The sequence below is a fragment of the Procambarus clarkii genome, chromosome 50, assembly GCF_040958095.1.
Source record: "Procambarus clarkii isolate CNS0578487 chromosome 50, FALCON_Pclarkii_2.0, whole genome shotgun sequence".
Taxonomy (NCBI): Eukaryota; Metazoa; Arthropoda; class Malacostraca; order Decapoda; family Cambaridae; genus Procambarus; species Procambarus clarkii.
This window is the reverse complement of record NC_091199.1, coordinates 5,987,401-6,001,342: the sequence shown is the minus strand read 5'-3', so window position 1 is coordinate 6,001,342 and position 13,942 is coordinate 5,987,401. Positions and strand designations below refer to the sequence as shown.

General features: G+C 40.2%; 1 protein-coding gene across 5 annotated transcripts in view; it reads right to left on the bottom strand.

Annotated features, from left to right (window-relative positions):
* LOC123749573 (calpain-A) overlaps nucleotides 1-13,942 on the bottom strand; it is a 267,048-nt gene that overhangs the window by 141,261 nt on the left and 111,845 nt on the right. For 4 of the 5 annotated variants that reach the window (XM_069303392.1, XM_069303393.1, XM_069303394.1 and 1 more), the window contains 3 exons: nucleotides 11,979-12,062; nucleotides 8,019-8,116; nucleotides 6,504-6,616 (listed from right to left, as the gene is read on the bottom strand). In XM_069303392.1, coding sequence (XP_069159493.1) covers nucleotides 6,504-6,616; nucleotides 8,019-8,116; nucleotides 11,979-12,062 — 295 coding nt within the window. The remainder of the gene's footprint in view (nucleotides 1-6,503; nucleotides 6,617-8,018; nucleotides 8,117-11,978; nucleotides 12,063-13,942) is intronic. The other variant, XM_069303395.1, reaches the window with a different exon arrangement.

Sequence of the window (13,942 nt, the reverse complement as noted above, 5' to 3'; positions counted from 1 at the left end):
CCGCGGTACGCATGGCGGCTCGGCCGCGGTACGCATGGCGGCTCGGCCGCGGTACGCATGGCGGCTCGGCCGCGGTACGCATGGCGGCTCGGCCGCGGTACGCATGGCAGCTCGGCCGCGGTACGCATGGCAGCTCGGCCGCGGTACGCATGGCAGCTCGGCCGCGGTACGCATGGCAGCTCGGCCGCGGTACGCATGGCAGCTCGGCCGCGGTACGCATGGCAGCTCGGCCGCGGTACGCATGGCAGCTCGGCCGCGGTACGCATGGCAACTCGACCACGGTACGCATGGCAACTCGACCACGGTGCGCATGGGAACTCGACCACGGTGCGCATGGCAACTCGACCACGGTGCGCATGGCAACTCGACCACGGTGCGCATGGCAACTCGACCACGGTGCGCATGGCAACTCGACCACGGTGCGCATGGCAACTCGACCACGGTGCGCATGGCAACTCGACCACGGTGCGCATGGCAACTCGACCACGGTGCGCATGGCAACTCGACCACGATGCGCATGGCAACTCGACCACGATGCGCATGGCAACTCGACCACGATGCGCATGGCAACTCGACCACGATGCGCATGGCAACTCGACCACGATGCGCATGGCAACTCGACCACGATGCGCATGGCAACTCGACCACGATGCGCATGGCAACTCGACCACGATGCGCATGGCAACTCGACCACGATGCGCATGGCAACTCGACCACGATGCGCATGGCAACTCGACCACGATGCGCATGGCAACTCGACCACGATGCGCATGGCAACTCGACCACGATGCGCATGGCAACTCGACCACGATGCGCATGGCAACTCGACCACGATGCGCATGGCAACTCGACCACGATGCGCATGGCAACTCGACCACGATGCGCATGGCAACTCGACCACGATGCGCATGACAACTCGACCACGATGCGCATGGCAACTCGACCACGATGCGCATGGCAACTCGACCACGATGCGCATGGCAACTCGACCACGATGCGCATGGCAACTCGACCACGATGCGCATGGCAACTCGACCACGATGCGCATGGCAACTCGACCACGATGCGCATGGCAACTCGACCACGATGCGCATGGCAACTCGACCACGATGCGCATGGCAACTCGACCACGATGCGCATGGCAACTCGACCACGATGCGCATGGCAACTCGACCACGATGCGCATGGCAACTCGACCACGATGCGCATGGCAACTCGACCACGATGCGCATGGCAACTCGACCACGATGCGCATGGCAACTCGACCACGATGCGCATGGCAACTCGACCACGATGCGCATGGCAACTCGACCACGATGCGCATGGCAACTCGACCACGATGCGCATGGCAACTCGACCACGATGCGCATGGCAACTCGACCACGATGCGCATGGCAACTCGACCACGATGCGCATGGCAACTCGACCACGATGCGCATGGCAACTCGACCACGATGCGCATGGCAACTCGACCACGATGCGCATGGCAACTCGACCACGATGCGCATGGCAACTCGACCACGATGCGCATGGCAACTCGACCACGATGCGCATGGCAACTCGACCACGATGCGCATGGCAACTCGACCACGATGCGCATGGCAACTCGACCACGATGCGCATGGCAACTCGACCACGATGCGCATGGCAACTCGACCACGATGCGCATGGCAACTCGACCACGATGCGCATGGCAACTCGACCACGATGCGCATGGCAACTCGACCACGATGCGCATGGCAACTCGACCACGATGCGCATGGCAACTCGACCACGATGCGCATGGCAACTCGACCACGATGCGCATGGCAACTCGACCACGATGCGCATGGCAACTCGACCACGATGCGCATGGCAACTCGACCACGATGCGCATGGCAACTCTACCACGATGCGCATGGCAACTCTACCACGATACGCATGGCAACTCGACCACGATACGCATGGCAACTCGACCACGATACGCATGGCAACTCGACCACGATACGCATGGCAACTCGACCACGATACGCATGGCAACTCGACCACGATACGCATGGCAACTCGACCACGATACGCATGGCAACTCGACCACGATACGCATGGCAACTCGACCACGATACGCATGGCAACTCGACCACGATACGCATGGCAACTCGACCACGATACGCATGACAACTCGACCACATATGCATGGCAACTCAACCACGATATGCATGGCAACTTGACCACTATATGCATGGCAACTCAACCATGATATGCATGGCAACTCAAAGGGGCTGAACATTTTTCTGAAAGTTCTCTTTGGGTAAGAGTTGTACGTAGATGGTTAGAACAATTTAGGTTAATAGGTGGTGGAGGGCAAACACTCGGCAGTGTCAAAGTGTCACACCATGAAGATTAAAGGGAAGACGGGACACCACAAGTGTAGCTCTCGTCCTGTAACTACACTTGACCAATTACACACACATATTACTATACACATTAATCACTTTTATGCAAATTGAGAATAGTGGATATTTTTAAGTCCATTTTGTAAATATTGTACTGAACATTAACTATTCTAATGTTCTATCACCTATTTTAATATTCGATCATTTTCTTTTCACATTCTTTATTTGAAGTCTTAATCATAGTGTATATGTTGGCAGTAATTCACAGCTTATATACTTTTTTAATCATACTGGTGAGCAGATTAATCAATATGAACTTGGAACTTGTTATACATTTGTATATTTTGACTGTACACTATGAAATTACGAGGCTGTAGTAGTAGTTGCCCATGGTATACACTTATGAAGGCAAGCTTGCTCATACTTGTCAAGCTTCAGAAGTGAACGCCATCTATGTGTTCATATGTTATACTGTAATCTGCATTTGCAGCATAACTGGTCATCCCGAGTTTAAAATTAAATAAAGAACTCTTGAGAGTATTAAAAAGACACACTAAAAGAGCACATTAACTATTGTGTTGCGAGTGGTAGCCGTGAGGAGAAGCAACAGCAACTGCAAGGAGTGGTGTCGTTCAAGGGATGCCAAGTTGTTAACTGTCCCAGCTGTTATGTGCCTTCAATGTAGATCATCATTGCCACCTGTCATCTTCCCTCTGACTTTACTCTGTGTGTGTGTTTGGCAAGTTTTGTGCAAGTTCTGCCCAAAATGCTATACAGTATGTGCTAGTGGCTTTACAAGAATGTAAGAACTTTTGTATATAAATAGAAAAAAAATTGCCTTTCATAAAAGTTGTGTGTTATAAATGGTGATTTACCATGTGCTAACCTGATTGTGTCTAAAGGAAGATTGATTTAGCTCTCAAGCCCCCACCTTCTACCTTCTGTACGTGGTCCAATTCTTCCTCATAAATTCAAATACAGTACTCTGCCGTACTTTCTTTTGATGATGTGAACGATAGTTGCATCAACCCATTCTGCCTCAAGCTCCTTCCACTTGTTTGCCACCCTCATAGCATATAGTTTCTCGCATTTTTCTGCATCATTACAGTTTTCAACTTCCTTGTTGTTCTATGTTCCCTCGCTATTTGTTACACTCATAGCGGGTAATACAGAACTTGCAAAACACTGAAGGTGGAATTTTTGGATGGACAATTCACTTCATATGTGTGAATATACTGAATAGTGCACGTGTTTGTATGTTCTGTGCTCTTAATAATATAGCATTCTCATAGACTCTTTATACTGTATATATGTTCTCTCATGAGTGCTGCATTACTATCAAGAATATATTAATCATGATTTTCTTATAGGTGAACTAAGGTCAGTCATTGCGATCAGGAATTATGTCACAGATGGTGAGTAAAAACTCTGCTCGTGTCACTCGTTCTTATAATGCTGGTCTTGGGAAACCTCTTACCAAGTCTGCCTGTTACTATTACCAATGAACACTACATGTATCATAACAGAAGAGCTGTTTATATGTAGATGAGGAGTCACAATGTGGCTGAAAAATGTTGACCAAACCACACACTAGAAAATGAAGTGACGACATCGTCTCTTCACTGTGTGAAGTGAAGAGATGCCACACACACTGATTTAGTTGACCAAACCAATGTGAGGTTTGGTCAACATGTTTATATGTAAATTCTCTTGTCACGAGTGCCACTTATCATGGTTGCCATGTGTCATGGATGTGATCGAGGAGGTTGGTCTACTTCTACAAATTTAATATAATGCAGTACAGTAATATGTTGATCTTAATCACTGAATATTAATTTCACCAGTATTATCAGTACAGCATTTTATTTACTAATTTGGATTGATAATATTCTATCATATGTTCACATGTATCTTACAGCATTGAGGAAATTATCAATCTTTCAGTCATTCATTGATATGATCTAGACCAAAACCTGTCTTGAAAGCAAGTTTGCCTGATATCGCTGTTCACCTGGCATTAAACAGGTACCAGGGAGTTAAATAATGGTTGTAGGTTACATCATTGGGAAGGTCAGTACTGTAGTTTATTTATTTATTTATTTATTTATTTATTTATATATAAAAGAGTTCTTACATTCTTGTAAAGCCACTAGCAAGCATAGAATTTCTGGCAGGTCCTTAATCCTAATTTTTCTCTGAAATACAACCTGCCAAATTGTTTAACAACCAGGTACCCATTCACTCGATCAGCTGTAAGGGAAGGACCCTTGTGAAGTGTTTAACTCAGTATGTTTAGCTCTTGAATTTAGAATCCCCGCCAGTACAGTAGTTAGTTCTGCACATGCACAGAGCATTGTCAGAGTAGAAAAGTATCCTCCCCAAAACAGTGTTACATCAACATAAATACTTATGTAAAGGACATTCAGTGATTGAAAATATATAGAAACAGCAGTGTTAAATGTAGAAAAATAGTCTGGAACTTCATAAACTTCATATGACATATAAATGAACAATTTGGGGATACGAGTTTTTATAAAACATTGTTGGAACTGGGTGCTTGCACACACAGACACATGCTAGTGGACTCGTTCAGCGAGTTCTGGAAGGTGGAGGAGTCCAGTCGTCGCCTGTGTGATGGTCGGGTGGTTTCCTACAATAACAATAAATGAATAGTGTCCTAAGTGTATTTCATATCTAGTTAGCAGTGCTAGAGTCAGTTAGGGTAGGCTTGTTATTGTTGTATCTAAGTGTACAGTATTTGTATATCCCTGTAGTTGGGTTTTGTGTTATCTTGGGTCATTCATCCCAGTACATGTGTTCCATGCTCCCTCAATCTTGGTCCATGTTAGTAAGGTGTTTAACTGCAAAGTTATGTATTGTTGATACTCATACTGGAACTTGTATTGTGTAGAGAAAAAAGTAATGACCTGAAGTCCAGATTTGTGTGGAACTAGTAATCAACATAATCTTGAAGTTGACAGTGAAGTTATCTTCCTCGATTTGAGGAATCCTGTACAATAACTGTGTGAGCCAAAGTTTTCCTTGTAAATTTAACTTTCAATACTCCAATAACACCCATTTGTGAAGATTATACCCAAAGTGTACTTACTGTCCAATTTAGACTAAGAATACTTGATCTATGCTTTAATTCATTTTACAATATATACATTTACTTCCATTATTCATAAGAAAGGAAGGACGGATTTCGTTAGTCTGTACTCTAGGGTACGGCTTCAAAGTTTGTGCCCTTACAAAGCTTAACTGGCACCCTGTCCCCAATAATTACAAACCAGAAACCATCTCGGATGTATTTTACACCCCAGCCCTAGACCTTATCTTTCAAAGGTAACACTATAGGTGATTGAAGTGAACCAGTGCAGTGATGGGTAGCTGTATAAAATAAATATGAATTTCTCTGTGTTACTAACCAATAGTCACTGCTGGGAGAAAATATATAAACTTATTTTCTATAGACTCCCCAGGAATAGTTGTACTATGATTGTTATGATGATTTTAAATAGCAGGTGAACAGTCATGAGTTAGAGAAGTTAAAACATTACAGTACACAGAAAAGAATGCTAAGGGTTTTGGATAGTTTTCACACTAAAATTAATACAAAATAGTCTACATCTAACATCAAAGAAAGGTCAAATAAGAAGTTACAGTATTTATTACCTTCTCGATTATTTTGTAACAGCCACAGACTTGTAATAATCAAAATGTTTTTATTTAGAAATGTGTTAAAAGTGCACAAATAATACATTATAAGAATAATCTTAAGGTCAGAAAGGCTGCTGTATTTGTTTGTATACCTTAGCTCTTGTGTAATGGACCCCAATACTGAGGTAATGTGTGCATCTGGGGTCATTCTGGACACTAGTTGGATTTCATCAAACTGCTCCTCCGGCGGCAACAATCAAATGCTCCAAAGATTGTCTCAGATTGTATTACCCTATTACAATTTCACCATACCCAATACAAATGGTACCATCAAGCCACTTGGGTTACAGAGTGGCTAATATTTATTCAGAGTCAGATCACCACTCCATTTAGCAATGATGATTTTGAAGAACAAAAGTACAGTATTGAGTTGGCTTCCTACTAATTATTTAAATCAAAGCTGGTACTTACCCTAAAGACAGCATGGGCTGGGCTGATGCGAGCCTCATTTCCGCGGCCTCCCTGGAAGAGACGGTTCCGCAGGTGGTAGGCGCCCTTGCTCATAAATGACGAGATCAGAGAAGCTACCGGTACACAAAGAAAAAAAAATAATGTCAAATAATCATGATTAAATAATGGATAATGTGAAGAAACTATTCTACTACAGTACTATACATTTCCTTCTTATCCCATATGAAATGGAGTGAATCATACAAATCATAGCACATATTATTTTAGTTTGATTTTAGTTAATAATCACTTTTGCATTCCCAAGACATGTTTTAGCACCATTGGCACTCCAACAATAATTGTTCCAATAACAATAAAATGCATTATCCAATTGCTATTTATGAATGTTTGCATGTTCATTGTTGTCACACACAATCTATTATAAATTCAATTTTGTTTTTGCATCCATTCTCTCAGGAATTAATTTGCAAACACTTTAACACCAAATTTATAGCTATAACCCAAAAAGTAATTGATTAAACTTCAAATGATTATAAATATTGAAACCACTGCAAAAGCGGGACCTGCTGATCTCTAACAGTACTGTCTATGTTTGTACTGTACACACAGCTGGACCTCTGTTGAGTACCCTATTACTGTTTATGCTTGTCTTCACATAATAAAACACACATTAAGTGTTAGCTAAAGAATACACCAAGTCAATGTTTTTATTCTCATATGCTGTATGAGTGTGAGTTTTGGTAAGTAAAGCAACCTCCTCAAATTTAGACCTACAGTTATTGATATAATTAATTTCTACACCAATCTCCTCACTCTCAAAAATACCCACTTGGATCTAGACCAAACCGTTGATTTGAGCTATACATGGGCCACCTTGACCCTGATGGGAGAAGAACAATATAAGAAAAGAAATCTTCAAAGATGTATAACTGATTTAAAATTAGGAGAAAACACTGGGGAACATATGGGAGCCACACAGCACTGTTGGATGCACAGGGGGCCACAAAACTCTAGGGAACATACAGCTGTGTGGGAGGCCACAAGCTCTAGGGGACATAATGATGTGTGGGGCCACAAAGCTCTTGCTAAATTATTATCTTATCATGTGTATACCTTAAAGGTAGACTTTTAAAAAGCCTGTATTGGTAAAATGTTGTCATCAAAATAAAGTAAAAACTAAACTTGCTATTTCTCAACCACTTGGGGTGGAGAGTACAGCGACGGTCTCGCTTCATGCAGGTCGGCGTTCAATCCCTGGCCGTCCAAGTGGTTGGGCACCATTAATTTTCCCCGTCCCATACCAAGTCCTTATCCTGACCCCTTCCAAGTGCTATATAGTCGTAATGGCTTGGCACTTTCCACTGATATCCCTCCCTCTGCATTAGATGCACAATACTTTTGGATAATGAGCATTCTATGTAACTTTGGTTCAATAGAGCATACATTTATGTACAGATAATGTAGTAAAGAATCTGGTGGCTCCAGAAAGAATAACACAAAGTGGGCTGTACTAACCAGGATCGGGGAAGATACGATGCTTGGTGGGATCAACCTGGCTCTGGGTCAAATTTTCCACAATCTCCCCATCCTCCTTTCTGGAGAATTGTGCCCCTCTGCAGATGACAAGAAAACAAAAATTATCCTGCTGCACTTCACCTTAAAATCAGCATGCTAATATATGCATGTAAAAAACATATGCAGCAAAACTGATAGAATTTGTGCAAACAGCATTTTAGCATCAGTAACATGCAACAGATGGCTAACTTCCATAACACAAACTATATGAAAATTTTAACCATTATTTGTGGTGAGAAATCACAGAATTATCCTGCATAGATGATGGATGATGAAAGTCGGCAGTTCAATATTGGGTCTTTGTCAATGACAACAGTGTCATGTGTCCAAGTCGTTAGTCAAGGAGAAGATAACAAAAATCTCTTAAATATTCCATGGTTCCAGTCCTCCTCAATAAAGCATTCCATTTTGTGTGATGAATTCATGAACAATATTCTTCTTGACTGAAAAGTGTTCCAAGTTCCTTTACTCTGGTCTGCATGTGGAGTCTTGCATGTCTCTTCCTTAATGTGTAAAGCGTACCTCCTGAAATAATACATTGAGAGGCTACAAAAAAAAAAAACACTAGTAGTTAATTATTATTAGTCAGTTAGATTTAAACATGAGAATGAAATTCCCATTTCTTCTTCAGATTGTTTTATGTATTGCAATTTTCCTCAATTTAAAACATTAAACAGAGAAAAATGAGATATTAAACTAGACTCACTACAATGTCAAGTTCAGCTACACAGACATAATATTTTGCTCACAAAAACAAGTAATATGATGCTATAAAAATGTCTTGGGCCAATCAATAGTTAGGATCAGTAGAGCACTAAAGATTGTAACAAGGAGAATGCATCCCCATATTGTGCTGATTAAGAATGTAATACCAAGATATAGTGGAGCTCCATTCTAACACAATGACTCATTGTGTCATTAGTCAGACAGGTCAGACGTTCCTGCGTCTGCGCGTTCAATCAGCGTTCAATCCCTGACAATCCAAGTGGTTGGGCACCATTCCTTTTCCCCATCCCATCCTAAATCCTTTTCCCTTCCTGGTGCTATACAGTCATAATGGCTTGGCACTTTCTCCTGTTAATTCCCTTCCCCTTCTATAAATGTTTGTCAACTGATTGATCAGTCATGTGAGTAGAGTTCCCTTCTGGCATGTTTTTGTGTTTGTATAGTTAAGTGTCAATACGTTATCTTTTATACTGAGGTAAGTTGAATTTTATTCAATTTGGACTTATTGCAATTTGCTTTCTTGCTTGATTATTTTGATTTAAATGTTATAATTTTTGTGAATCTTTTGTTTACTTGTATTTTTTGTGTTTAGATCTGATGATGAACATGTGAATTGTTTGAAATGTCATATGCCGTTTTAAATAAAAGTACTACTGTACATTTACTACTGTATTCGTAGTACTAAAAGTACTACTGTACATTTACTACTGTATTCGTCCCGGCAAAAGTCTGGTTAACAACCAAAATAGATTCCTTCTGTTGCACAAGAGTTTTACAGTATTAATATGGGGCCATTCAATTAGTCAAAGTACTAGTAGTAATTAATAATAATAAAATACAGTATATATAAAATACTCTTCAGCTTTGCAGCAGGTTCTAATTTCATATATGTATGTTGAACATAACATATTCGTTAATTTATTATACTCTTGTTTCAGCATGTCCTGTCGTGTACTTTCAGCATACTGAAAGTTGGAACTCTATTAACGGCAAGCTCCTTCATGCTCTTTATTATTGCAGTATTTACAATAAGTAAGCACCTAACAGCTACGGTATATAACAACAAATTAACACACCCACATTAGCATTAATTTTATGCAGTGCATGTAAATTTTGTAATCAAAGAAACATTCAATCATGAATACACACCAAAATATACACTAATTATAAAATGCCATGCAGATTGGCTGAATATGAATGCATGTTAGAACGCAAACCAGTAAACAAATGTACGTCAGCATGCCACACAAAACATTTACTCAAATGAAACTAATAAAATGGGCACAACACAAACTACTTGAACTCTGTCATATACTGTAAGGGCATCTACCCATCTCTTATGTTTGCAACACAATACAACAACATTTAGAACAATCACACAGAAAATAACATTGCAAAAACAAGTACTGCATGCAAATGAGCCTCCAATGTGGACAAAACCAAATAAGTATAACTGATGTAGTACTAATAAAGTGGAAATATTCAACACTTATATTGTCTTCAAGAAGTCATGCACTAAAACTCAAATATCTTAACCACTTATGTTTATAAATGCATCTATGAAAAATATGCATAAATTGAATGAATAAATAATCTTAAGTGGGACATAAATTCGTTGACTGGCTATTAATCAACATAAAAAAAATACAGGAATATCATCACAAAAAATAATTTTTATTCATCTCAAATTTACAATTCTAATCTCTAAATATATCAACTGGCATACAATCTTCCACTCTTCTCACAATATTAAATCAAATTATGTTAATAATAATATCTATTTCAACACCTACACCCCCTAAACTTTACAAGTATTCTCTCAAGCCACTTCTGTTTACCATTTCAACATTTAACATTAACCCGTGTCTATCTAACCTTCCCATTTACTCATCCACCTGTCTCCTTGCCGCACATACTTCTTCCAAAGAGTTTCAGAAGCTGATCTTCTCACTTGCTGTACCTTTGTTTCTATCTCTCATTAACTAAGCAGCCTTAAATTCCACATCATTTTCTTATCACATACTGCTCTTGCCTCCACTTCATACCACCAAACACTTCCTTTCATTCTTCTACCAGTTTGTGCAAATATATATAATTCCTTGCAACTCTTCACTAAATACTTGATGAATACTTTCCACACATCGACTCTGGTTCAGTTGTTAGTAGTGTCCTCAAGATCACTTAACTCTTCGTTTGTACTCATCGCCCAACTAACACACACACTCAACATCTCGACTTTTATTCCTTCATCTCTTGAAGTCTATGATCACTTAATTCTTTTACTACTTACTCTTATCTTGCACTAATATATCATCAAACAAACTAAGATATTCCCTTTACAGCACTTGTATCACATACTTACTACACTATACATTTCTTAAATACATAGTCAATTACTTTTTCTGAAATTTCATAATTTGTTCTGTAGCCTACCTCACATTCTTGTGTTAGACCTAATACTGTATTATAGAAGCAATAGTTATTATGGATGAAATATTCAAAGTGTGGTCTGTTGTAACCATATATCTTTATGTTTAAAATATGTATTAGTAAGACAATTCAGATCACTAATTAAAAGTGCTGCATTCTGTAACTCTTAAGAATCATACAAATCTCATTCTCTTAAGTTATCCTAAAATATTTTTGTTAATATCACTTCTATTTTAACATGAACCATATATAATCACACTTGCAACTATTACTTTTCAAACATGAACTTCATGCATAAGCACATTGAATTGTAATACAAGAAGTTATTCACTGTGCCATGGAATTCTTTATTCATTAACAAGCATACAACTGACTCATTTCCCTGCTTTCAAATTTTTATAAAAGTGACTTCCTTCCAACCTCATTCATTTCCTTTCATCTTTGTTCCACCAGCCCAGGACATCACATAACTAAGTACACCTTAGTATTCAACAGAATCATACAATAACAATTAAGTAAACATCGTAATTATAGGCACCTTTGCTTTGTCTACCCTCTCAGTTTACACATACTGTACTCATCAGCCCCAAAGTTCAAACACACACACACAAAGTTAACTAAATTTTGCATCAACATCTGTGCCTCATAAAAAAATCCTAGGGGTGCATAAAAAAAAAAAACTAACTAAAATACAGCCAAAAGAAATCAATGGTAACATATGACTCTCTATGATCCATGACTCACACTGCACCCTCCATGACCTCAGCCAAGACATCAGCGGAGGTCGCCTTGACAACATCACCGACCACACCTTCGCCCAGTTTGTTGCTGTGAAGGTGGATAATCCAGGCGGGGGAAAGGGGGGGGGGGGAGGGGTATTTAGGAGCTAAAACTCAAGCAAGGATAAAATATCCTGACTTGAGTATTTTTGGCTTAAATGTAGGATTTGTTGCTATATTAATTAGCATAATTGCACATTCATAGACATTTGGGCCACAGAAAATTACACAGATGATGCAACTACATTAGGCAAGGGCTAATGTAATTGAATCACCTACACTATAATTCACTAATAGTATTGTGAATTATGGCCTACCGTCTTAAAGTTGTCCAAGTGTTTGGTTACATAAAGAGACAGTCCTTATAACAGCGGGTATAAAACCTGCAGAATCTGTCTTAAAAAAATACAGAAATTGTACAATACTGTACTTGTTGACTGTAATAAAAGCATTAAGAAGATAAGTTAACTTAGTCTTTTATTATCTTCTAAGGCTCAATGTCAAATATTTTATTGTTTACTTTCAATATATTTTCAGGTACATGTATGAGTAAATTATTATAGAGACATGTTTGCTCTTTAATGATACAATTTCAAATCTTATTATGTTTAAATACACCAATCCTTATCTGTAGTACTTTGTACTGTAGCCCTTTTTTTTTTTTAATATAAATCTTAGCTATGGCCCCTCAGATGTTCTCATACCAACTCTTTTATGATCCACTTAGGACTTTTACCATACACCAGACTCTCATTGCTTTTCTCCACATCATGAGAGAGGGATATTTGCAATTGATCCTGTCTTATATCAAAGAAGGCAGCAAGTCTAACTCGAGCTAGCACCGAAAGAGCCAGTTTACTAGTACACAGAAGCAAATCACAACTACCTAACATCCGCTACACGCAAAAATTAGATATTTTGTATCAAACCCACAAATTACCACTCCTTTTATTAATGGAATGTTGGCTAAAGCCTCCATCACAACCACAACAGGGTCGGGGATGACAGCAGTCCTCCAGACTGTTGTCACAGAGCAGTATGTTCCATGCTATTAGTGTTCACTTCATTGTACAGTGTACCAGACTAGTTTGGATTTATAGCAGCTTCAGCATTATACTGCACTCTGCCCGTTTCCTTCCCTCATTGTGGAGGTGTCTATGCCATTAATTTTCTGAGATGACTGTTAAGTGCTTGACATTCTCAGCACTAGTGACTTTTATAGGTTGACTTTATTGGAACATCTGTTACTTGAGTTTGAGTTAGATTTGTCAGCAAGTTATTTTACCAAGCTGGGCTGTGCTTATTTATATTTTTATTTATTTATTTATTTATATATACAAGAGTTCTTACATTCTTGTACAGCCACTAGCATGCATAGCATTTCGGGCAGGTCCTTAATCCTATGTTCCCCGGAATACAACCCCGCAAAAATTGTTTAACAACCAGGTACCCATTTTACTGTTGGGTAAACAGAGGCTACTGTTAAGGATTGACACCCAGCAAATCCTTCCCGGCCAGGAAACGAACCCAGGACAAAGTGCTCGCGAAATGCCAGGCGAGTGTCTTTCCACTGCACATCAGGGACTGCCTAATGTGTGTGTCCTGTTGGAGCCTTCTTGGCCATTGAAATTAATTCTTGAAGTTTTCTCTTCCAGGTATCCTCTTCTTTTAATGACCTCACTCTGATGGTATTATTTCTTACCATGCTAACCATTGACCTGGTTGGCAAAGTTCCATGGCCTTCTTTGCCAGCTGATGAAACTAGTGTTTGGTCACAGGGATTAATTAGTGCAGCTGTAGCCTCTGCCACCACTTTTTGTGAAGAATGAGTTGCCTGCCTTTTGTCATGGTTCTTGCCTTGTACTGGTATGGTTTATCTATTGTGCTGTCCATTGTACAGTGTATCCTGTAGCCATGTTTGGCCAGTAA